Source organism: Coregonus clupeaformis, chromosome 24 (assembly GCF_020615455.1).
Source record: "Coregonus clupeaformis isolate EN_2021a chromosome 24, ASM2061545v1, whole genome shotgun sequence".
Classification (NCBI taxonomy): domain Eukaryota; kingdom Metazoa; phylum Chordata; class Actinopteri; order Salmoniformes; family Salmonidae; genus Coregonus; species Coregonus clupeaformis.
In genome coordinates this window covers 34,026,012-34,052,908 of record NC_059215.1, presented here as the reverse complement: position 1 = coordinate 34,052,908, position 26,897 = coordinate 34,026,012, and the positions used below count along the sequence as shown (strand labels likewise).

Here is a 26,897-nt window from a genome sequence, read left to right as displayed (position 1 = left end):
GTTCTGAACCCACTATGGTGTTTATGGTTATGTTGCAGCAATATGTAAGAGGGAGATTCTGAGGTGTGGAGGGCATGGGACAAAGGAGTGTATTGTTTCGGTGGGAAAAGTGACTCAATTGGCCATGTTGCTGGGGACCAGAAATGTCCTGTGCGAGTGAGACAGGTTGAAGTTTCTAGGCTGAAGGCAGTGCAAAAAATGTTTATGTTGAGGCAGTGAAGAAAGTAGAGGATGGTGGGTGAATGAGTGAACAAGTAGTGAACAAATTTGCAATGCACGTCCAGAACTGTGAAAGGAAGCAAAACGCAAGTGTCTAGTCTGCCGGAAAAACACACGAAGAAGAGAAACTAGCGCTACCGCCTCAAACGTCACTGGGACCATGTCATACCCAGCCGCCAATGACCTTGCAGCCAGAGGGGGACCAAACGTGAGTGTGGTCGACTACGTCTGTTCAGAATGGCTCCCTTCTCATGCATGTTCTCCTCTCCCCTTGCACTGGACCAGGCCATGGGCTGGGTGCCACAGACGCTTGATGACAATGGACGACGAGGAGCGACTGACAAACGACTACCAACAGTGACACTAACCAATCAACGGCAGACGAGCAACCGACGGGAGTTGGCTGCGGCCATCTTGGACACTCCTCCAGCAGCACAGACCTTATCTCTGGGAAAGCGTTTGATTTTGATTTGTGATTGTGTACTCCTGAGATTAAGTAAAAAACGCTAAACTTTTAAACCTTGTCTGTGTGGTGGCCTGGGATCCTTAGAAACCGGTTTTGGACATGTACTTTACATTCCACTCTTGACACTACTGTTGATGCTTCTTGCAGAGATGATATTCTAATTGACTCAAAGTAGTATTTGAGTTGTTTATGGTACAATGGAGTTCTGCTGGAGGTCGGGCTCTTGACTGTAGAAAATTAATTTGCTACTCTGCGCAACCTTCAGACAGGAGGAAGGTAATGGAAAGATTCATAATTCATGTAGTTATTGTGGCAACTTGTGAATTGTGTTAGCCTATGGCAATTTATATCAAATAGGATTTAAATGAAGACACAAATAGCCAGAAGTCAGGTGGTGGCATACGTTGTATTACATCAAATATTGTGAACACTTCCAACGTAGTCAAAGTACAAAACAAGAAGTGTTGAACAAATTGGAATCTACACTACTTATATACGTCAAGCATTCAAATACATAGCAGCGTAATGGTTCACTCTTCATTCATCCAATAAACACTTTGGCTTTAAAGCAGATACATTGTAATAAATAGTTTTTAAAATAGTCTGTCTCCATTCGTAAACATTAGCCCTCGCCTAGCCTGAGACATGGCAACAGTAAATAATTATAGTGAGTCATCAAGTCACAGACGGGGCCTGCACATAAGGCACATACGGTAAAAAGGCATGGTGAGACAAAATACAGGTGAAATGCAAAAAATTCAATCAAGTGTACTAATGCTGCTTAGATTGGAGCCCAGTGCTGCTATTTGCAGTGCTTGTGGTGATACTAGTATAAAGTGAGGTTATCAACACAAAATAAATCATATGCATATGAAATACAATGGTAGTGCTTTAATTTATGATATACAGTGGGGTCTGAAATTGACACCCTTGATAAAGATGAGCAAAAATAATTGTTTAAAATAATTCAAATACTGAGCTACTGTATATTGTATGTTTTAAAAAAAATTGGAAATTATATTTTATAATACAATTGTTCAGAGAAAGATTGTTTAACAAGTGATAATTTTTACCCCTACTGTTTGAGAAAAAAAAGTGACACCCCTGTTTTCAATACCTCACCTTGCGAGGACAACGGCACGCCCCAGGACCAGTGGAAGCAAAATAGCCCCATAACATCAAAGATCCACCACCATATCTGACAGTAGGTATAGGGTTATTTTCTGCTCATGGATTCTCATAGATGCCAAACACACCACTGGTGTGCGTGGCGAAAGAGCTCTATTTTCACGTCATCCAAATGTAAACGGCACTTGGATTGGAACCAGTGCTTTGGTCAGATGACTTGAAAATAGAGTGGTGGGTTTGTCATCGAAATGAGAATGCATGAGCAGAGATCTCCCGAGTGGCACAGTGGTCTAAGGCACTGCATCGCAGTGCTAGCTGTGCCACTAGAGATCCTGGTTTGAATCCAGGCTCTGTCGTAGCCGGCCGCGACCGGGAGACCCATGGGGTGGCGTTGTCCAGGGTAGGGGAGGGAATGGCCAGCAGGGATGTACAGTGGGGAAAAGAAAGTATTTAGTCAGCCACCAATTGTGCAAGTTCTCCCACTTAAAAAGATGAGAGAGGCCTGTAATTTTCATCATAGGTACACGTCAACTATGACAGACAAATTGAGAATGTTTTTCTCCAGAAAATCACATTGTAGGATTTTTAATGAATTTATTTGCAAATTATGGTGGAAAATAAGTATTTGGTCACCTACAAACAAGCAAGATTTCTGGCTCTCACAGACCTGTAACTTCTTATTTAAGAGGCTCCTCTGTCCTCCACTCGTTACCTGTATTAATGGCACCTGTTTGAACTTGTTATCAGTATAAAAGACACCTGTCCACAACCTCAAACAGTCGCACTCCAAACTCCACTATGGCCAAGACCAAAGAGCTGTCAAAGGACACCAGAAACAAAATTGTAGACCTGCACCAGGCTGGGAAGACTGCATCTGCAATAGGTAAGCAGCTTGGTTTGAAGAAATCAACTGTGGGAGCAATTATTAGGAAATGGAAGACATACAAGACCACTGATAATCTCCCTCGATCTGGGGCTCCACGCAAGATCTCATCCCGTGGGGTCAAAATGATCACAAGAACGGTGAGCAAAAATCCCAGAACCACACGGGGGACCTAGTGAATGACCTGCAGAGAGCTGGGACCAAAGTAACAAAGCCTACCATCAGTAACACACTACGCCGCCAGGGACTCAAATCCTGCAGTGCCAGACGTGTCCCCCTGCTTAAGCCAGTACATGTCCAGGCCCGTCTGAAGTTAGCTAGAGTGCATTTGGATGATCCAGAAGAGGATTGGGAGAATGTCAGATGAAACCAAAATATAACTTTTTGGTAAAAACTCAACTCGTCGTGTTTGGAGGACAAAGAATGCTGAGTTGCATCCAGAGAACACCATACCTACTGTGAAGCATGGGGGTGGAAACATCATGCTTTGGGGCTGTTTTTCTGCAAAGGGACCAGGGCGACTGATCCGTGTAAAGGAAAGAATGAATGGGGCCATGAATCGTGAGATTTTGAGTGAAAACCTCCTTCCATCAGCAAGGGCATTGAAGATGAAACGTGGCTGGGTCTTTCAGCATGACAAGGTCCTGGAGTGGCCTAGCCAGTCTCCAGATCTCAACCCCATAGAAAATCTTTGGAGGGAGTTGAAAGTCCATGTTGCCCAGCGACAGCCCCAAAACAGCACTGCTCTAGAGGAGATCTGCATGGAGGAATGGGCCAAAATACCAGCAACAGTGTGTGAAAACCTTGTGAAGACTTACAGAAAACGTTTGACCTGTGTCATTGCCAACAAAGGGTATATAACAAAGTATTGAGAAACTTTTGTTATTGACCAAATACTTATTTTCCACCATAATTTGCAAATAAATTCATTAAAAATCCTACAATGTGATTTTCTGGATTTTTTTTCCTCCTTTTGTCTGTCATAGTTGATGTGTACCTATGAAGAAAATTACAGGCCTCTCTCATCTTTTTAAGTGGGAGAAGTTGCACAATTGGTGGCTGACTAAATACTTTTTTTCCCCACTGTAGCTCAGTTGGTAGAGCATGGCGTTTGCAACGCCGGGGTTGTGGGTTTGATTCCCACGGGGGGCCAGTATGAAAAATTAAAAAATAATGTATGCACTCACTGGCTGTAAATCGCTCTGGATAAGAGCGTCTGCTAAATGACTAAAATGTAAATGTAAAATGCAGAAAATAACCCCTTACCTACTGTCAAATATGGTGGTGGATCTTTGATGTTATAGGGCTATTTGGCTTACATGGTTAAATTGTCATTATAATAACTTATGAATTACTTGTTTCTTTCATAAGGAACTATATATTGTAATTACTGATTTGGGTTGAACTATTCTAGGTATGATACCACAATTATATTGTAAATACCAACAAAAACAAAATATATTTTCCTTCTACTTCTGGAATGTACATTATTTATTTTAGTTAACTTCTTCTCCTTCTATTTATAATGCATTCACATAATTGTGCTATTGTTAGAATGCAAGAAGAATTGAAACCAATGTACATTATTTGACATGCTGCTAAAGAACATCAGGGGTACAGAACAATTCCAGGATAGGTCCTGCAACTTTTATGTATAATGTATTAAATACCCAAAATATCTGTTGACATACACTAAACAGAACTAGATCATTGTATGTTTTGCTCTGTTCCTCTGACTAGCATTTAAAGTGCATTGGGTGTACTGTATCGACTTGTCAGTCCCACAGCCAAGAACAAAAGGATTGGAGAGATATCTTGTTGTGCCCAGTTCAGACTGTTCATCTCAGTTTCTTGAAATGCTGGCCTCAAAAAGGTCAAAGATCACAATGGCCGTGTTGTTGTTGCTGCTTTGAAGGGATTCCTTCAGTCTGAGGGAGTCCTTGTCTGTTGTTCTTGCTGTGTTCCCCTCAGCACTGACCCTTAGCGGTCTCTCGTGTCCATAATGTACTTTCTTTTGATGATGCACACTGAGGATTTGCCTCTCTTCATCATGACTTGACTCAAGTTTCCAGTGGTTCATTATTCTCCTCCGAAAAACAGCCTGAAATTGCACCTCCTACAAATGACAAAGTAATTACAGGTTGTTTTACGTTCAAGATTGAGGGAGCTAGTGGTTTCAAATAGTAGCCACACCCTGTGGATATGTTGTCCCCTCTAGTATCTGTGTGCATGTGTTAAACTTTATGGATGTGCTAGATGGATGGTTGGATGTGTTCAACTTTTCAAACACCAATTCCAAGGCCTTCCAAGGAAGAGCTTTAGAATGAGGTTGACTTTTAACATTTCTATGGGGCTGATACCCAAGTGTGGTCTCTTACCATAACTTGCTGAGGCGTGAGGGGAGCGTGTCGTCGGCTCCGCTTTGGCTTTGCGCAGTAGCTCTCCAAATGCTGCAGGTCGCAGGCCTTTAAGCAACACTGCTCCACAATTCCCTTCCCTCGGACCCGAGTCCCACTCCCTCTGAGGCGAGTACCATTCCCTCGGGTGGAACGAAGTCCGTTCGGTGCTGTAACAAGAAAAAAGGTATTTGGATCAGATCGTGAAACACTGCGCTGTCTTGAAGAGCAGGTGGTGGGCTATACTACTTAAGTCTTTTTTTGGGGTATCTATACTTGATATATTTTTTTAGAACTTTAACTCCATTACATTCCTAAAGAAAAGGTACTTTTTACTCCATACATTTTCCCTGACACCCAAAGGTACTCGTTACATTTTGAATACTTAGCAGGACAGGAAAATTGTCAAATTCACACACTTATCAAGAGAACATCCCTGGTCATCCCTACTGCCTCTGATCTGGCGGACTCACTAAACACAAATTGTCACGCCCTGACTCAGGGGACGTTTATTTGTTGAGTCAGGGTGTGTTTATTTCCGTGTTAGGTTAAGTTTTCTATGTTAGTGTCTAGATCGTGTAGATCTATGTTGGCCAGGGTGGTTCCCAATCAGAGGCAGCTGTAGCTCGTTGTCTCTGATTGGGGCCAATACTTAGGCAGCCGTTTGGCACCAGTCTGTGTGGGATCTTGTTCCGTATAGGTATGTTATTATTCTACCTTGGACTTCACGTATCGTTTGTTTGTTGTTTTGTTCGTGTTCAGTACGTTAATAAATATGTACGCTTATCACGCTGCGCCTTGGTCCGTCTCATCCGTAAACGATCGTGACAGAAGATCCCACCAAATGAGGACCAAGCAGCGTGCCCAGGAAGAGAGAATAGCGATGTCTCAGGTGGGCAAATGGTGGTCATGGGAGGAGATATTCGCGGGGAAAGGGCCATGGGCGAAGGTAAATGCCCAGGCAGGAGAGGAGAAACGGCGCCAACCGGGCCGACGACGGACACCCGAGAGGCAACCCCAAGAAAAAATTTTGGGGGGGCACACGGCGTGGATGACGAGGCAGCAGGAGGCAGCGACAGGGCGAATCTGCAGACTAGGAGAGGAGGCCACCAGGTTACGGGAGCTATTGGTCCAGAGGGAGCAGGAGTTAATTGGTCAGAGGGAGGAGCTACAGGAGGCGATAAGGGAGAAGGAGAGTGTGGAGGCACGGCGAGAGGAGCTGGTTAGGCAGCAGAAGGAGCGGAGGTTTATAAGGGAACCCAGACCCGCTCCTTGCACCAAGCAAGTGGTGTGTGTCGCCAGTCCGGTCCGGCCCGTTCCTGATCCCCGCACTAAGCCAGTGGTGCGTGTTCCCAGTACGGCCCGACCCATTCCTGCTTCCCGTACAAGGCCAGTGGTGTGTGTTCCCAGTACGGTCCGGCCCGTTCCTGCTCCCCGCACTAAGCTAGTGGTGCGTGTTCCCAGTACGGCCCGACCCGTTCCTGCTCCTCGCACTAAGCCAGTGGTGTGTGTCCACAGTCCGTGTACGGCCCGTTCCTGCTCCCCCGCACCAAGCCAGTGGTGCGTGTTCCCAGTCCGGCCCGGCCCGTTCCTGCTCCCGCACCAAGCCAGTGGTGCGTGTTCCCAGTCCGGCCCGGCCCGTTCCTGCTCCCTGCACCAAGCCAGTGGTGCGTATTCCCAGTCCAGCCCGGCCTGTTCCTGTCCCTCGCACCAAGCCAGTGGTGCGCATCGCCAGCCCGGTCCGGCCTGTTCCTGTCCCTCGCGCCAAGCCAGTGGTGCGCGTCGCCAGCCCGGTCCGGCCTGTTCCTGCACCTCGCGCCAAGCCAGTGGTGCGCGTCGCCAGCCCGGTCCGGCCTGTTCCTGCCCCTCGCACCAAGCCAGTGGTGCGCGCCGCCAGCCCGGTCCGGCCTGTTCCTGCCCCCTCGCACCAAGCCAGTGGTGCGCGACGCCAGTCCGGTACGGCCCGTTCCTGCTCCCCGCACCAAGCCAGTGGTGCGCCGTCGTCAGCCCGTCCGGCCCGTTCCTGCTCCCCGCACCAAGCCAGTGGTGCGCGTCGTCAGCCCGGTCCGTTTCTGCTCCCCGCACCAAGCCAGTGGTGCGTGTGTCCAGTCCGGCACGGCCCGTGCCTGTTCCACCGGTGCCTGGTCCGGCACCGGTCAGCTGCTCCACTCCGGAGCCAGAGCAATCCGCTCCACCAGGGTCCGGTCCAACTCCAGTCAGCGGATCCACTCCGGAGCCAGAGCAATCCGCTCCACCGGTGCCCAGTCCAGCTCCGGCCAGCGGCTCCAGTCCGGAGCCTGTACAGTTCGATCCACCGTTGTCGGGTCCATGCGTTTTTTCTGGATTTTTTAGTTGTTATTCTGTCTCTCACTGTTCAAATAAACCTACCATTAAAATTATAGACTGATCATTTCTTTGTCAGTGGGCAAAGAAATGATCAGTCTATGGCAGCAGCTAATGGGGATCCATAATAAATACAAATACACATTTCAAGTAACTAGCTGCAGGCTTAAATAAACAATCAATCATATAATTTGCATATAGACACAAATAAAAACATGTAGATAGAAAGATGTGTGTGTGCCATGTCTGCTAGAATGGAGGTTTAAAAACGACAGCTGCATATGCATATTAGCCAATACATTTTGGCATAGCCTACACATATAGCATACCTTGCAATACAATCTTCTCTAAAAACAGCTGTACAATGTGCTCTGCAATAAGATAACCAGAGTTTGATTTCTAAACCAGATGAGTTCTCAAATAGCAGTAGTCCAATACCATGGTGTGCATACATAATGTTGGCTGCAATGGAATATAATGTTGGCATGTTGGCCTATCATCTAGCTCAGCAAACCCTGGCAATGTTGAATTGCAATTATAAACCCAGATTTTAGTCAGTAGCCTATGCCTATTGAAATAACAAGTCAATCTCGCAAATAGGCCATTTATAACGGTTTGTAGTCTTAACATCTGGCACATAATAACGGCACAATTGCGAGAAAATAGCCTAACATTTTTTGGCCATATACCACAAACCCCTGAGTTGCCTTATTGCTATTATAAACTGGTTACCAACAAAATTAGAACAGTAAAAAGTATGTTTTTGTCCTACCCGTTGTATACGGTCTGATACACTCTTGCATCAAGATTTCCTCATTACTTTTTTATTTTTTTCAACTTTGTGTGTGTGTGAGTGCCATTGACGGTATTAACTGTAAAATATCATATTTGGAGGAGGATTTGTTTTTTGGGGGGAAGTATTACATTTTACAGATGTGTGGGGAAAAACTAAATCTGATTGGCTGGGCCTGGCTCCCAAGTGGGTGGGTCTATGCCTTCCAAGGCCCACCCATGGCTGCACCCCTGTCCAGTCATGTGAAATCCATAGATTAGGGCCTAATGAATTTATTTAAATTGACTGATTTCCTTATATGAACTAACTCAGTAAAATCGTTGAAATTGTTGCATGTTGCTTTTATATTTTTGTTCAGTATACATATATTTCAGGATGTTGTGTATACCTGGAAATAATCACAATTTATGTCAACATCACAGTTTTGAAAACATAGCTTGTCCAAAAGTGGTCTCTTGGCACAACTTACCCCCGGGTATGGGGTAAGTTGAGAGGCGGGACAGGGTAACTTAAGCAGGCTACAAATGTATGTGCATAATTAAATATTACTAATGCCTTTTTAAAACTGTCTATATCTTTATTTCCAAAAGCTTTGTGCTTTTTTTTAAACACTTAACATAGGCCAGGCCCGGTTGTTACCTCATATCCAAGCGATAATGCCTTGCTTGCATTACGCCTGGGAAGAAAACACTTACATTTGCTCAACCATTAGCTCAACTTACCCCAAGCAAACATTTTGACTATATTAGCCCACACAGCTATACTGAACAAAAATATAAACACATGTAAAGTGTTGGTCCCATGTTTCATGAGCTGAAATATCATGCTGTTAGTGAGCATTTTATCCTTTGTCAAGATAATCCATCCATCTGACAGGTGTGGCATATCAAGAAGATGATTAAACAGCATGATCATTACACGGATGCACCTTGTGCTGGGGACAATAATATGCCACTCTAAAATGTGCAGTTTTGTCACACAACGCCACAGATGTCTAAAGTTTTGAGGGAGCATACAATTGGCATGCTGACTGTAGGAATGTCCACCAGAGCTGTTGCCAGAGAATTTAATGTTCATTTTTCTACTATAAGCCGCCTCCAATGTCGTTTTAGAGAATTTGGCAATACGTCCAACCAGCCTCACAACCGCTGACCACGTGTAACCACGCCATCCCAGGACCTCCACATCCGGCTTCTTCACCTGCGGGATCGTCTGAGGGGGAGAGGGGGGGGTGCTAAGGAGTATTTCTGTCTGCAATAAAGCCCTTTTGTGAAGAAAAACTAATTCTGATTGGCTAGGCCTGGCTCCCCAGTGGGTGAGCCTGGCTCCCAAGTGGTGGGCCTTCCCAGGCCCACCCATGACTGCGCCCTGCCCAGTCATGTGAACTGTAACTCAGCAAAATCTTTGAAATTGTTGCATGTTGCGTTTATATTTTTGTTCAGTATACAGTAGAAGGATGCACTTATTGAACCTCATATTGAAGCTTAGAGACCTCGTTTGATGTATAGAACAATCTTAAAATGATCTTATTTTGTGTAGATACAAGCATGAAACCCCTAACACAATAAATTAATTTGACTTGGTAAAAATCAGTTTTTTGGACCCAACATGCTTACCACTTTTTCCATGTGGTTTCTTTCTACACAGACTACATGAAATGATGACCCCTTCCTAAATATTTGGTCAAATGATACATTTTGTGTATGGTTTCCTAGAAACAAGCGTGGCTCAACTTACCCTTTTGGCTCAACTTACCCCACTCTCCCCTACTGCAGTTCTCTATGTATTTTTTTTCCTGTTTAATACACTTTTACCTTTACATAAAATTGCACATAATCCGTTGTATATTTATTGTTATAGTTACGGCTATCGCTCTAATGTTGGCAAAATGTTCTTGTAAGCACTGTCATCTTGTTGGATGAGAAAGAAACATGATATCAGGCTGTGAAAGTGGCCTTGGTGGAATAAGGGTAAAGGTGATTAGGTGAGAGGGCTTATGGATAGTATGAAGTCTGGTCATACTGCTAAAGTTTCAGCATGGGATTCTTTTTTCCCCTTCAAATGAATGGCTAATTTGCCTGTAAGAAATGTCCCAGTATACATTTTCTTCTGAGCATTGAACATTGAGTTGTAACACTGGTGTCAGCAGTGCGATCCAGTGACCATGTGGTGCTTCTCTGACAGAAAGAGGGAGCACACTATCTAAACAGCGGGACATTAATGGCAAGTAGCAACACAAAGGTGACAACAGGAAACCTTACCTCTGTAAAATCCACGGTCTCCGCACACAAACTCTAGGTGGGCAACAAGTTCAGATCCACAGCGTGCTCTAGACTCTGCATGGTCTGGTAGAGCTGCAAGGCACAAGATGGAGTACAGCACACCGACGCTCCGCCAACATAGCACCTGAGAAAGAATACACTTTAATAATCAAAATCTAGCACCACTCATCTGACTGAGCACAACTGTCTTGTCCAAGCTGCCACTACATTATTAACACCAGCACATTAACACATACAAAAATGTTAGGCTCTATTGAGTTGAAGATTCATTTGTTCAGCGTAGGCTTAATCATACATTTCCACAACAATTGGGGCAAACATGAGCAGTGTATCTGAACAGGTGGCATAAAACCTAAAAATAATTATTTATTTGCTGGTTATCAGAGTTTCACTGTAATAAAGATAAACAATTGGCAGTCAGTAATTATAGCTTATTATTTAGTTGATAAACAAGGAAACTCATCATCATAAATATTCAAGTAAGACAAAGACATTATTCAACCCAACGTAATTAAAGTAGGAGGAGAGCCTCCATGCACACTATCAAAACAGCTATTACAAACCAACGCATCGCAACAGTTAAAAAAAATCCTTATCAAGCCAAGAGCACATAGAGGTTACCCAGTATTAACCTTGATGCTTGTTTTAGTACAGCGAGTTACAAAATAATGATTCATAATTCAGCTAGAATAGAATTATGGATGATAGCAGCTTTGAGATACAATCACCTCCTCCCACGCTCTTTCTGTCACTCTGGCAAGGCTACTCTGCCCTCCCCTCTAGAAAGATAGCGTAGAAAGGAGGGTGCTCCATTTCTACTGAAGCCTACATAACACCTGTACAGTTCATTCACATGTGGATCTCAGGGACCCAAAAGTAGACAATATTGCATCTAATACTCTGATGCTTTACAACTGAGTGCATAATTGCACCTTTGAAACTAAGTTCTTCCTTGCAGAAAAAGCAGCAAATATGCATGTAGATTAGATATGGTATCATAATGAAGTGTATACATCGCTCATAGAAAGTACATTATTAAGAGTGACAAGAAGCACCTACTAATTTTGAGTTGCACTGATGTCAAAATTGTCCATGCAGGTAATTAGTGTAATACAACAACTGAATGAACCCACTGGGCAAATGAGGGTTGCAGTGCAGAACATAGAAATATATTATATTTCTATGGTGCAGTCTGCTGATAGGAATGTCATGAGCTGGAGGTGAAGGTCCTCCAGCTCATGACATTCAGACAAATACAAAACTTTGCAGCCTCAAAAGCACTGGGTAGATATTATTTCACTGCATCCCACACTGCCAAAGATGTGAAATTCCTGAACTGTGCATCCCTAAATTTGCCACCATGTAGGTGGACATTTAAATGCTATGCAGTGAAAATATCACATTTAGATTTCTACAGAGCCACATAACTGTGCATAAGCGCATGCATATGATACTGTTGTTTGTAAACTAAAAACTGTTTTCAATATCTGTGAAGAAAATACATTGATCACTAGGGACCAATAGCTTGATGCAACTTCTACTTTGGGCCGGTTTCCCGGACAGATTAGCCTAAATCTATTCCTGGACTAAAAAAGCATGCTAAATAGAATATCTCCAAATCCAATCTCCTGAAACCTGGTAAAACTTCACAGTACAAATAAATTTCAATAACCACTGTTCCTGAATCAGTTAAATGTTCTCCTGGGTGACCGTACATACCTTCAGTGTGCATCCTCTGGCAGACGACCAGTGTAGTGAGGGCTCAGAGGAGTGCATCTTGTCTGTCGGTCTGTCTGTCTGTCCAGGCGTAGAGGCAGTAAGGCCTTGGAGCTGCAGTCTTATATTCACAACCAGAGAGGGGGAAGGACCTGGAGCTCAGCAGCTCCCTCCCTCCATTCTAGGCATCCTCCCTGGCCGAAAGAGAAAGGGTGCAATCTATTGGATCGTGTTCAAATCAAAAGCCTGAGTGTGTCTGTTAGTACTATCATGTCAACTCCCAGGCTCTCATAGTCATGCCAAACAAGAGCACAATCAGATCTGGGACCATGATAATTGAAAAGGTTTTGCAGGTTGTAAAATACTGTAGCCTAGGATGACCTCCAGTGCTTACAATGACTGTTACACTGTATAGGCCAAGGTAAGCCTTTACTTTTCACACTATGATTGATTAGAGAAATGTATAGGACACTAAGGGCTGGCTCTATTCAATTTGTAGTGCTGAAGATCCGCTTTATCCGCCTGTAAATGCAATGTTCCCATAGTCGCGGAGACTACATTCATGCTACATGGGAAATTACCTTCACATTTTAACACGGATCTTCTGTGATATGGATTGAATCCAGCCCGTGTCTTATTTTATTCTATTAGTTAATTGGCCAGTCCACACATCTGGGCCATGTTCAGTAGGAGAAAATGCTTTGAAACAAGGTACTATCTGAACTTGTCCATTAAGAAACAAGTTATATTTTCCCATTGCCAAACAGACCAGTTTGATTCAGTGGGCCCTACTGAACATGACCCTGATATCCCAGGTCTAGATTTGCTGATTAAAAGTCCAATAGAAGCGGCTGGCCTCAAGGGCCAAATTTGGTGTTACAAGAGAAAGAGATGGACTTACATTACATTGTATGTTCACCACTGCTATAATTTGAGGCGTGCCAGGTCCTCTTTTTTACTGTCAAACTGCGCATCTCAGAGGATTGTCACATATAAATGTGGGTCCTGAAAAGTTAGACACTTACAGGTGTTGGGAGACCGGATATTCTCCTTCACACAACGGCCCAAAAAATTACGACCTAGGACGCCCCCATTGACTGCTGTCATGACTTTCGACCCATGGCCCTTATGGGCAACCGTCCAAATTCGAAACTGACAACGCTGTACTGTACGTTCGTCATTACAGCACACTGTCTGGGAGGAAGAGTGAGCACATAGCACGTGTCATTTGGAAGATATGTTACTGGTGAATAAAATGCACATCTTGTGTGTGTGATACACAAAACAAAAAAAAGAACAAAATGATGCCTTCGTACAAACATTGGTTGCTTTATTACACAAGGTCGATGTTATGAGACTACACAAAACAAAGTGATTTGTCAGAACTCAAACTTCCCATTGACTAGTCTCTGACAGTAAGACTTTGCTGCCACAGGTGGTTGACCTGGGTGTTGCGCCTCCTGAAGGATTCCTCCAATTATAATGTAACAACTTGAGAGGAACTCATTTTCAGTACCTAGTAATAACTTATGTAGTATCATCTAACAAACATCTGTTGAAAATAAAAAATATTCAACCCTCAGTATAAATACTGTTCCAACTGGGGGGAATAGGATATAACTTGTACTTTTATCACGAGTGAATGACTTAAATTTACAAAATGTGAAAAAAATAACTTTATTAATTGTTTTTCTGAAGGGGGAAATTCAGACCCGAGTTACACGCACGTAAATTGAATTTATTCCCATTTTATGCACTTTTTTCTCTATGCGCATTCTGACCTTGAACTTGTGCATGGGAAAAGCCAGTGCCAGCTAAGGTACGCGTTTGGGTTGGAGATCAAAGAAATTGAGGTGTGGCGGAGTTGTGTCTACAGGTACGCTATATTCTGATCTTGACTTAATTCCAACACCTTTACACGCAAGAAAACTATGATGGTTGAGCAACCTGTCGATTTCAAGTGGGAAAACATAAATTATTTTTTCCCGATAGAAATAACACCAATCTCCATGCACTGTCATTTATAAATTGATAAGAGCTAGGTAAATGAGTAATCTGTTTGGATAAGGGGATTGTAAATATAAATTGTTTTAGATACATTTTACTTTATGATCGCTGGAGACAAATGTGAAACCAGTCATATTTCAGCAAACTTGTCAGGTATTGCGGCAGCTTTTCCACAGTGAAGTATAAATAGCAGTGGTGTTATTCAGAATTGTAATTGTAGGTCTATGGCTTCATAATTTGAGGGGCTGAAATTTGGCGATCCAAGCCGAGACTGTAGCCTATGGAAACCTGTGCGCACTGACAGTAGCTCCGAACCTACCGAGATGATTTATGCACTCTAGAATGTTTCAATTATATGCTCTGACTTTTTAGTTGTTTGTTTTGACCATTTCTATTGGATTAAATATTAGCCACCATCAGTAGCCACCGTCAGTAATACCCACAGACATAACTATCACTTTAGTTAGTTCTCTTTAAATGTGTAGCCTACACTTTCCATTACATCGTTAGTTTACCCGTCTTTCCTCTGTCACGTCCTGTGGTTGATCCCGAGGGTCGCTAGCAATAGTGGATCATATTAGGCTAACATACATTGCATTCGGAAAGTTTTTAGACCCCTTCACTTTTTCCACATTTTGTTACGTTACAGCCTTATTATTTTCCTCATCTACACACAATTCCCCATAATGACAAAGCAAAAACAGGTTTAGAAATTTTTGCAAATGTAATAAAAAACAAAAAAAAACATAGGAATGGCTTTGGGACAAGTCTCAATGTCCTTGAGTGGCCCAGCCAGAGCCCGGACTTGAACCAGATCGAACGTCTCTGCAGAGACCTGACAATAGCTGTGCAAAGCTTGAGAGGATCTGCAGAGAAGAATGGTATAAACTCCCCAAATATAGGTGTGCCAAGCTTGTAGCGTCATACCCAATAAGACTTGAAGCCGTAATCGCTGCCAAAGGTGCTTCAACAAAGTACGGAGTAAAGGGTTTGAATACTTATGTAAATGTGATATTTCCGTTGTTTTTTTTAAACCTGTTTTTGCTTTGTCATTATGGGGTATTGTGTGTAGATTGATAAGGAAACAAAACAATTTAATACATTTTAGAATATGGCTGTAAAGTAACAAAATGTGGAAAAAGTCAAGGGGTCTGAACACACAAATCTACTTTATTACAAGTTGTGCAATAATTTGGGACATGTAGTCTTTTTGAATCATTATGGAACGCAGACCATAAATACCAATTTAAACCTTGAGCCTGGCAACTGGACCATTGTCATCACAGCTCCGTGATCAGTGAGGATTAGGGTAGCTTCATAGGACTATTGTTTAACCCCTATTGTACCTTCTCACCTTCAAATATTTCATGGATTGAACAATTGAATATGGCAACTTTCAGAATGAATCAAACCACTATTTTTGATTCACCAATAGACATTGTGCATAAAGGCTCTCCAACCCTGTTTATGTATGATACATAAATACTTTCCTTACCTTAAATAACGTACAAGATCAGAGTATTTTTTAATCTACCAATTAGTGCTGAAAAGGAGACAAATATGCACGTATTTATATATTTATTTCATTGATATCTTTTCTGAACTCGTTCTCTCAATATATTCTAATGAGTATGTAGAGACATTTTGAATTAAAAGGTGCAAATCGCTCCGCCATTTCCTTGTTGCTAAAATTCGAATAGTTCGCCTAATTTCAGTTTGTGACAAAACAAGCAATGTATAGTGTAGACAATCATTGTACCATATAAACCAGCTGTCAGCTGTTTGAATCTGGTGTACAAAACTGAAAGTAAAAAAGCAAAAACTAAACTTATGAAAGGGAAGCATAGAAAAAGCGCACATAGACTTACTTTCAATGAGAATGACATTTCTATGTGAATTTGGTCTGGTCACCCAAAAAGTTACATATTGCAGCTATAAAGGTACACCGTAAATGAAAACTCAACAAGAAAATATGTTGGCCAGCAAGTGGGAGGGTTTTCAGTAGTTTAATTACATTTATTCAGTGAGCGCAAGGGAGCCACACCTGCGAAGCCCATCAATTCTGAATACCAACTACTGAGAAGTGTGTAAATCAAAACATGTAAAAAGTCTGAATCGGGCCCTAAAATAATAACTGCAACTCTAATAACTAATCTTCAAATTCGATAGCTGGGCAAGTTTGATCAAACAAACTCTGCTTTGGCATCAGATATAATCAAACGAAAAGTAAAAAGTCCTTCTGAATCTTCTAATAAAATAATACAATTTAGATTTCTGAATTATTTCTAAAGTGAAATATTTTAGCCCATCATAAGATGATGCATCACAGGCCTTGGAAGATAAGGAGCGGAGAAGTGTGTGGGTTTCTACAACAACAAAAACACTACCAGTTACAGAATGGATGTTCTAGCAGCGCTTAAAAATGAAAGTGTGTGGAATATTCGTCCATGGCATTCAACATCTGTGAGGGCCTTTAGAAATAATTGTATCCCACTTTGGAGACAGTCAACTTGGGGAGCGCAGGTTGTTGAGGGCAGCCTCCCTCTCTCTCAGTTTGGCCCTGATACGGTTGATCCTCTCCTCGCGGGCCGAATGCTCAAAGTCAAAGCCATGGTGCTGTTTGGGGGTGGGGGTGGGGGCAAGAGCGGGTATGATTGGGCACTCCACCGTCCAACTCTTAACACTGTCCCCCGTGAAGTCAACTTGCATAACCGTATCGCTGCTTTGGACTGCATTCAGGGCCTCTGGTGGAGGTGAGCTGTCACTCAAAGCATCAGCCGTATCAGAGAGAAGGTCTTCCACCTCAGACTCGTCCCCATTGGTGGCTTGGCCCTCTGCCCCACCCTCAACTCGTCGTCGTTTGACACTACCCAAATTGTGACATCCCTCTTCCTCAGGCTCCTCCTCCTTCTGAGCATCTTCATCTGTCTCACTAGTAATCCCACCTCTGCCCTGAAAGTCTTTGCTTGAGAAAGGGTGCTGATTTGCAGTCTTTGATAATGATTCTTGGGTCTCCTCATTCAAAGGCTTGTCTTCCTCTTGAGTCACCAATTCCATCTCCTGTTCAGGACATATGCCAGGTGTCTCCTTTAACAACCTGTTGGCATTCAATAACTTCCGTATGACTTGATCCTATGGTGGAAAAAATAAATAATAATAGGTAAAGACAGGTTTTACATTTTGACTAAGACCAGTTTTCCTGTTCTCTATGAGAGGAGATTTGAGAATTGTACATGTGTGGTAAAGGACAACTCCCTGGAAACAGGGCTTTCTTTACTCCTTACTAACAGACTAAAAAAGCAACAAAAAAAGAGCTATATTTGAAGTCTGATAAGTGACGGACTACCTTTATGTGGGGACTATCATCAGCATATACAGTGAGGGAAAAAAGTATTTGATCCCCTGCTGATTTTGTACAGTTGCCCACTGACAAAGAAATTATCAGTCTATAATTTTAATGGTAGGTTTATTTGAACAGTGAGAGACAGAATAACAACAAAAAAATCCAGAAAAACGCATGTCAAAAAATGTTATAAATTGATTTGCATTTTAAATGAGGGAAATAAGTATTTGACCCCTCTGCAAAACATGACATAATACTTGGTGGCAAAACCCTTGTTGGCAATCACAGAGGTCAGACGTTTCTTGTAGTTGGCCACCAGGTTTGCACACATCTCAGGAGGGATTTGGTCCCACTCCTCTTTGCAGATCTTCTCCAAGTCATTAAGTTTTCGAGGCTGACGTTTGGCAACTCGAACCTTCAGCTCCCTCCACAGATTTTCTATGGGATTAAGGTCTGGAGACTGGCAAGGCCACTCCGGACCTTAATGTACTTCTTCTTGAGCCATTCCTTTGTTGCCTTGGCCGTGTGTTTTGGGTCATTGTCATGCTGGAATACCCATCCACGACCCATTTTCAATGCCCTGGCTGAGGGAAGGAGGTTCTCACCCAAGATTTGACGGTACATGGCCCCGTCCATCGTCCCTTTGATGCGGTGAAATTGTCCTGTCCCCTTAGCTGAAAAACACCCCAAAAGCATAATGTTTCCACCTCCATGTTTGACGGTGGGGATGGTGTTCTTGGGGTCATAGGCAGCATTCCTCCTCCTCCAAACACGGCGAGTTGAGTTGATGCCAAAGAGCTCGATTTTGGTCTCATCTGACCACAACACTTTCACCCAGTTCTCCTCTGAATCATTCAGATGTTCATTGGCAAACTTCAGACGGGCATGTATACAGTGGGGGAAAAAAGTATTTAGTCAGCCACCAATTGTGCAAGTTCTCCCACTTAAAAAGATGAGAGAGGCCTGTAATTTTCATCATAGGTACACGTCAACTATGACAGACAAAATGAGAATTTTTTTCTCCAGAAAATCACATTGTAGGACTTTTAATGAATTTATTTGCAAATTATGGTGGAAAATAAGTATTTGGTCAATAACAAAAGTTTCTCAATACTTTGTTATATAGCCTTTGTTGGCAAAGACACAGATCAAATGTTTTCTGTAAGTCTTCACAAGGTTTTCACACACTGTTGCTGGTATTTTGTTTTGGGGCTGTCGCTGGGCAACACGGACTTTCAACTCCCTCCAAAGATTTTCTATGGGGTTGAGATCTGGAGACTGGCTAGGCCACTCCAGGACCTTGAAATGCTTCTTACGAAGCCACTCCTTCAATGCCCGGGCGGTGTGTTTGGGATCATTGTCATGCTGAAAGACCCAGCCACGTTTCATCTTCAATGCCCTTGCTGATGGAAGGAGGTTTTCACTCAAAATCTCACGATACATGGCCCCATTAATTCTTTCCTTTACACGGATCAGTCGTCCTGGTCCCTTTGCAGAAAAACAGCCCCAAAGCATGATGTTTCCACCCCCATGCTTCACAGTAGGTATGGTGTTCTTTGGATGCAACTCAGCATTCTTTGTCCTCCAAACACGACGAGTTGAGTTTTTCCCAAAAGGTAATATTTTGGTTTCATCTGACCATATGACATTCTCCCAATCCTCTTCTGGATCATCCAAATGCACTCTAGCAAACTTCAGACGGGCCTGGACATGTACTGGCTTAAGCAGGGGGACATGTCTGGCACTGCAGGATTTGAGTCCCTGGCGGCGTAGTGTGTTACTGATGGTAGGCTTTGTTACTTTGGTCCCAGCTCTCTGCAGGTCATTCACTAGGTCCCCCCGTGTGGTTCTGGGATTTTTGCTCACCGTTCTTGTGATCATTTTGACCCCACGGGGTGAGATCTTGCGTGGAGCCCCAGATCGAGGGATTATCAGTGGTCTTGTATGTCTTCCATTTCCTAATAATTGCTTCCACAGTTGATTTCTTCAAACCAAGCTGCTTACCTATTGCAGATTCAGTCTTCCCAGCCTGGTGCAGGTCTACAATTTTGTTTCTGGTGTCCTTTGACAGCTTTTTGGTCTTGGCCATAGTGGAGTTTGGAGTGTGACTGTTTGAGGTTGTGGACAGGTGTCTTTTATACTGATAACAAGTTCAAACAGGTGCCATTAATACAGGTAACGAGTGGAGGACAGAGGAGCCTCTTAAAGAAGAAGTTACAGGTCTGTGAGAGCCAGAAATCTTGCTTGTTTGTGGGTGACCAAATACTTATTTTCCACCATAATTTGCAAATAAATTCATTAAAAATCCTACAATGTGATTTTCTGGATTTTTTTCCCTCAATTTGTCTGTCATAGTTGACGTGTACCTATGATGAAAATTACAGGCCTCTCTCATCTTTTTAAGTGGGAGAACTTGCACAATTGGTGGCTGACTAAATACTTTTCCCCCCCACTGTATGTGCTTTCTTGAGCAAGGGGACCTTGCGGGCGCTGCAGGATTTCAGTCCTTCACGGCGTAGTGTGTTACATTTTTACATTTAAGTCATTTAGCAGACGCTCTTATCCAGAGTAATTTACAGTTAGTGGATGCATACATGTATTTTTAATTTTTTTATACTGGCCCCCCGTGGTAGGCAAACCGACATCCCTGCCGGCCAAACCCTCCCCTACCTTGGACGATGCTGGACCAATTGTGCGCCGCCCATGGGTCTCCCGGTCGCGGCCGGCTGCGACAGAGCCTGGACTCGAACCAGGATCTCTAGTGGCACAGCCAGCACTGCGATGCAGTGTTAGACACTTGTTACCAATTGTTTTCTTTGTGTTTCCCAGCTGCCTTGAGATCATTGACAAGATCCTCCTATGTAGTTCTGGGCTGATTCCTCACCATTCTCATGATCATTGCAACTCCACGAGGTGAGATCTTGCATGGAGCCCCAGGCCGAGGGAGATTGACAGTTATTTTGTGTTTCTTCCATTTGCGAATAATCGCACCAAACTGCTTGGCGATGGTCTTGTAGCCCATTCCAGCCTTGTATAGGTCTACAATCTTGTCCCTGACATCCTTGGAGAGCTCTTTGGTCTTGGCCATGGTGGAGAGTTTGGAATCTGATTGATTGATTGCTTCTGTGGACTGGTGTCTTTTATACAGGTAACAAACTGAAATTAGGAGCACTCCCTTTAAAGAGTGTGCTCCTAATCTCAGCTCATTACCTGTATAAAAAGACACCTGGGAGCCAGAAATCTTTCTGATTGAGAGGGGGTCAAATACTTATTTCCCTCATTAAAATGCAAATCAATTTATAAAAATGTTAACATGTGTTTTTCTGGATTTTGTTGTTGTTATTCTGTCTCTCACTGTTCAAATAAACCTACCATTAAAATTATAGACTGATCATTTCTTTGTCAGTGGGCAAACGTACAAAATCAGCAGGGGATCAAATACTTTTTTCCCCTCACTGTATTCATCTCAAGCTAGCCTTCATTAACTACAGCACACATACCACAAGGTGGAAATGAGTTGTCAATTTTCTAATTATTTTTGGCAAGTTATAAGATATGTTTTTTGCTGATCAATTAACAATGCAGTGCCAAGGAGATTCATATCACATACACATCTGGTATTGGCATGCTATGGCACCGCTGAGACAATAGTACCCACTTGCTCTGTGTTATGAGCCTCTTCCGCTGAGTGACCCTGTTCGGCAGCCTGCTGTGGCTCAATGTCCCCTGGGGGTATTCTGGACAACTTCACCTGGACTTGGTTGGTCAGGCCAAACCTCTGCAGCAATTCCCACTTCCCCTGGGGCTTTTTGGGAGAAGGGTTGGGAGATGAGGGGCAGGACTGAGGAGGTAAGACAAGGGGGTGGGGAAGAGGTCAAAATACAGGAATTCAGCTTTCTGTGAAAATACAGTTGAAGTCAGAAGTTTACATGCACCTTAGCAATAACACATTAAAAAACTCAGTTTTTCAACATTGTTGACATTTAATCCTGGTAAAAATGTGAAATGTCAGAATAATAGTAGAGAGAATGATTTATTTAAGCTTTTATTTATTTCATCACATTCCCAGTGGGTCAGAAGTTTACATACACTCAATTAGTATTTGGTAGCATTGCCTTTAAATTGTTTAACTTGGGTCAAACGTTTCGGGTAGGCTTCCACAAGCTTCCCACAATAAGTTGGGTGACTGAGTAACTGAGTCTGGTTTGTAGGCCTCCTTGCTCGCACACGCATTTTCAGTTCTGCCCACAAATGTTCTATAGGATTGAGGTCAGGGCTTTGTGATGGCCACTCCAATACCTTGACTTTGTTGTCCTTAAGCCATTTTGCTACAACTTTGGAAGTATGCTTGGGGTCATTGTCCATTTGGAAGACCCATTTGCGACCAAGCTTTAACTTCCTGACTGATGTCTTGAGATGTTGCTTCAATATATATACACATAATTTTCCTTCCTCATGATGCCATCTATTTTGTGAAGTGCACCAGTCCCTCCTGCAGCAAAGCACCCCCACAGCATAATCTGTCTGTAAACAATTGTTGGAAAAATTACTTGTGTCATGCACAAAGTAGATGTCCTAACCAACTTGCCAAAACTATAGTTTGTTAACAAGAAATGTGTGGAGTGGTTGAAAAACTAGTTTTAATGACACCAACTTAAGTGTATGGAAACTTCCAACTTCAACTGTATACACTTCACAGGGACGTCTTTGAATTATGCTTTAGAATAGTTTCAAGCAACTTGATCATGTTGATGTCACAAACAGTTTCAAGTCTCATATTTACATACATAAGCAGACATTTCTCAAGAGCATGGAGTACAGTCAGGAGGGGGCAACAGTAAGGATAGCAGGAGATGGCAGGGCCTTACCTTCTTCTGGCTCTTACTGGCAAGTGAGAGGAAGATCCGTTTTCGCTGTGTGGTCTGAGGGGCCAGGGAAGAAAATGAGTTGTTCAGTTCAGGGCCGTGCTGCCTCTTTCCTCTGACAGTCTTTGCTTTCTTGATTGACAGGAAGATCCTCCCCTGGTGGATGATGATGGCATCCTGGTGGGGGACAGGGGGCGGGCCATGGGGGAGGGGGGCGATCTGGGTGGCGGTACCCTGCTGGAAGTTCTGTCTGGAGGGCAGGAACTCCTTGAGGATCCTGAAGGCCGTGCAGCTGGAGGAGACGAATGGCATCAAGAAGGCACCCTGGGCTGCCTTGGGTTCTCTGGTCACCAGTGAGGTCAGGTTCATCTTGGCTGTGTCCACTGTGGGGTTGGCCGGTGAACAGCCTCTCTCTCGGATGACCACTGGAGAGATCCACGTGGCCGAAGGCGAGGACCTTCTTTTTGCACTGCCACCCTGAGAGAGGGGCACCCCCATCCTTCTCAAGATGGAGGTTGGCAGAGTCTGAATAGTGGTGATTTTTACCTCTGCCTCTTTGGGGATGTAGATTTCAAAGTTCTCCAGGATGTCTATGTCCCGCATCTTTCCACGTCTACAGCTGGCTGAAAGCTATAGCAAAGATGGTTTACACTTATGCTGCATGTAGTAGAACATTGCATACAGTTATTGGCAGTGCTCGACATGGACTGAAATAGGTGCAAATACACTGCTAAAAAAAATTAAGGGAACACTTAAACAACACATCCTAGATCTGAATGAATGAAATAATCTTATTAAATACTTTTTTCATTACATAGTTGAATGTGCTGACAACAAAATCACACAAAAATTATCAATGGAAATCAAATGTATCAACCCATGGAGGTCTGGATTTGGAGTCACCCTCAAAATTAAAGTGGAAAACCACACTACAGGCTGATCCAACTTTGATGTAATGTCCTTAAAACAAGTCAAATTAGGCTCAGTAGTGTGTGTGGCCTCCACGTGCCTGTATGACCTCCCTACAACGGCTGGGCATGCTCCTGATGAGGTGGCGGATGGTCTCCTGAGGGATCTCCTCCCAGACCTGGACTAAAGCATCCGCCAACTCCTGGACAGTCTGTGGTGCAACGTGGCGTTGGTGGATGGAGCGAGACATGATGTCCCAGATGTGCTCAATTGGATTCAGGTCTGGGGAATGGGTGGGCCAGTCCATAGCATCAATGCCTTCCTCTTGCAGGAACTGCTGACACACTCCAGCCACATGAGGTCTAGCATTGTCTTGCATTAGGAGGAACCCAGGGCCAACCGCACCAGCATATGGTCTCACAAGGGGTCTGAGGATCTCATCTCGGTACCTAATGGCAGTCAGGCTACCTCTGGCGAGCACATGGAGGGCTGTGCGGCCCCCCAAAGAAATGCCACCCCACACCATGACTGACCCACCGCCAAACCAGTCATGCTGGAGGATGTTGCAGGCAGCAGAACATTCTCCACGGCGTCTCCAGACTCTGTCACGTCTGTCACGTGCTCAGTGTGAACCTGCTTTCATCTGTGAAGAGCACAGGGCGCCAGTGGCGAATTTGCCAATCTTGGTGTTCTCTGGCAAATGCCAAACGTCCTGCACGGTGTTGGGCTGTAAGCATAACCCCCACTTGTGGACGTCGGGCCCTCATACCACTCTCATGGAGTCTGTTTCTGACCGTTTGAGCAGACACATGCACATTTGTGGCCTGCTGGAGGTAATTTTGCAGGGCTCTGGCAGTGCTCCTCCTGCTCCTCCTTGCACAAGGCGGAGCTAGTGGTCCTGCTGCTGGGTTGTTGCCCTCCTACGGCCTCCTTCACGTCTCCTGATGTACTGGCCTGTCTCCTGGTAGCGCCTCCATGCACTGGACACTCCGCTGACAGACACAGCAAACCTTCTTGCCACAGCTCACATTGATGTGCCATCCTGGATGAGCTGCACTACCTGAGCCACTTGTGTGGGTTGTAGACTCCGTCTCATGCTACCACTAGAGTGAAAGCACCGCCACCATTCAAAAGTGACCAAAACATCAGCCAGGAAGCATAGGAACTGAGAAGTGGTCTGTGGTCACCACCTGCAGAACCACTTCTTTATTGGGGGTGTCTTGCTAATTGCCTATAATTTCCACCTGTCTATTCCATTTGCACAACAGCATGTGAAATGTATTGTCAATCAGTGTTGCTTCCTAAGTGGACAGTTTGATTTCACAGAAGTGTGATTGACTTGGAGTTACATTGTGTTGTTTAAGTGTTCCCTTTATTTTTTTGAGCAGTGTACTATAACCAGTGGTAGCCATGTGAAAATGTAATGAATGGATTTGCTCCATTGTTTACGTTTTATGGTCCACTATTTGATGGTATGCATATTTCTGGCTAGTTCCTGAGATTTACTTTACCATTAAAATATGCAACATGCAGAAATCTCTCCTCCATTTCCTGGTTGCTAAAAGTTTGCCTAATTGCAGTATATGTGACAAAACAACCTTTCATTGTACCATTAAACCACTGTGAAATATATTTTCAATTACAAAAAATATTGTATTTTCAGCTGTTTGAAGTTGGTGTACAAAACCAAATGTAAAAGATGCAAAAACTAGTTTTAGAAGAACAAGGACCTTCCCTTTCAAATCAGCAATAAATATATATTTTTTAAGAAACGGTTATACAATATTTTTTGTAATTGAAAATATATTTCACAGCGGTTTACAGGGTTAGTGTTCCTACACGGCCATATCTCCATGTTCCAGAGCTTGTTTACGGAAGACATTAGGTGTCCACCTGTGCTAATTAGCTATCTAGCATGCTCCAAACACCTGAATGTAAGCTTAACTCGGGAAGTTAAATATTTAAAAAAAGGTATGCACTCACTAACTGTAAGTCTCTCTGGATAAGAGCGTCTGCTAAATGACTAAAATGTAAATGTAAATGTAAAGTGTAGTTTCGTCAGATGGAGGCACCTATGACTTTATGAATCTGTGAAAAACTGCTATAGTATTTTTTGTTTGTTTGAAGGATTCCTTCTCGCTGATGAAAGATAAGGGCCATATGTTTCGAAAGATGGATCACAACAATGATTATTGACGTTTGTTAAACGTTGAAACACAGCGTCGGGATTGTAGTTCACGAGGTAGTCGTGGGCGAAGCTAATGGCTGAAAACCGTAGGGAGAAGGCAGAATGCAGCCTAGAGTTTGAGAGCTACACTTACTGTAGCAGTTTTGCACAGATCCACATACTGTGTGCCTCCAGCTGACGAACTACACTTTCCCCCCAGGTATACTTACACATAGGTTTAGGAGCACCAAAGATAACTAATTAGCACAGGTGGCTGCCTATGTCTTCCGTAAACAAGCGATGTAACATGGAGATATGGCCATGTGGTAACACTAACCCTATAAAAAGGTGTGTAGTAAATGGAACCTTTTGTTTTTTGAAAATGATTTCTCGCTGATATGAAAAACACGTTCCTTATGTTTCCAAAAACGTACCAAAAGCGATGCGTGTTAATGTTTAGAGCAAGCATCAGGGCTCTTAACAAAAATACCCAGTCAGAAGATACTATCGTCAATAGGCGCTAAATTAGCGTAAATTAATATGCCGCCTTTACATACTAGTCGGAACTAGGAAACTCGGAAATGTCATTTGCTAACTGCTTGTAGTTATACACGTGCCAAGTTCAACCTTAGTTAAGTCAGACATTTCCGAGTTCCAATTAGCATGTGAACGCGGTATAAATGTGCACGAGTAAAAACGACCTGATGGTTGATATACTACAGCCAGCCCAGCTAGCTAGTTGACTCATTACGTGGCTAGCTAGCTATGCAAGCAATTAATCATGCGAAGCACACGCTAACTACAGTAGTTAGTTGACAATAAAATAGCCAGTAGGTTATAGGTTCTTATAGTTATCTAGGTTATTTTGTAAACTACATATTACCTGAGATAGCTTAGCGTGGACCCGATAAAAACAAATGAAATGGTTAGCTAAGCTGAAGTCTGGCAAAACTTTAAAAAACAACAACAAGAAATACCTAACCTGTTTCGAACAGCTATGACGTGGGCAAGAATAACGATGTACTTCTGGGTCACGGATTTTTGGAATCCTACAGAAAAAGAGTCCCGTCCTGTGTGCTTTGTAAATGTATAATTAGGGCGAAAATTATGGATGTACACAATGAATGATATTATATGTATAGAACTGTATAAATGAAAATTGTTGCAAACAAACCTGTGTGAAACTAGCAACAGTAACAATTCACTTCCGGGTCACGTTTTTGAGAGTCCTTCAAAAATAGTTACAAATTGTATGGCAAACTGTAGGCCTACAGTATATTAATTATCAGTGGCGTGTATTTATGGATGCCAGGGGAAGCCAGGCTTCCCCTCAAAAAATAGCTTTTGTCTCTTGTTTCATAATGTTCCTTCAATTTGCAA

General features: G+C 43.3%; 2 protein-coding genes across 2 annotated transcripts; both read right to left on the bottom strand.

The window, feature by feature from the left end:
- Positions 1 to 4,179: 4,179 nt before the first annotated feature.
- igf3 (insulin-like growth factor 3) lies at positions 4,180 to 12,405 on the bottom strand. Its single transcript, XM_041845097.1, has 4 exons — positions 12,221 to 12,405; positions 10,490 to 10,634; positions 5,075 to 5,262; positions 4,180 to 4,812 (listed from the first exon to the last, which is right to left on the bottom strand). The coding sequence occupies exons 1-4, from the start codon at positions 12,284 to 12,286 to the stop codon at positions 4,540 to 4,542; spliced, it is 672 nt and encodes a 223-aa protein (XP_041701031.1). The 5' UTR covers positions 12,287 to 12,405; the 3' UTR covers positions 4,180 to 4,539.
- Positions 12,406 to 16,225: 3,820 nt separating this feature from the next.
- Positions 16,226 to 26,518, bottom strand: si:dkeyp-110g5.4 (uncharacterized protein LOC561637 homolog). Its single transcript, XM_041846124.1, has 4 exons — positions 26,401 to 26,518; positions 22,445 to 23,071; positions 21,235 to 21,417; positions 16,226 to 17,365 (listed from the first exon to the last, which is right to left on the bottom strand). The coding sequence occupies exons 2-4, from the start codon at positions 23,042 to 23,044 to the stop codon at positions 16,739 to 16,741; spliced, it is 1,410 nt and encodes a 469-aa protein (XP_041702058.1). The 5' UTR covers positions 23,045 to 23,071; positions 26,401 to 26,518; the 3' UTR covers positions 16,226 to 16,738.
- Positions 26,519 to 26,897: the final 379 nt, after the last annotated feature.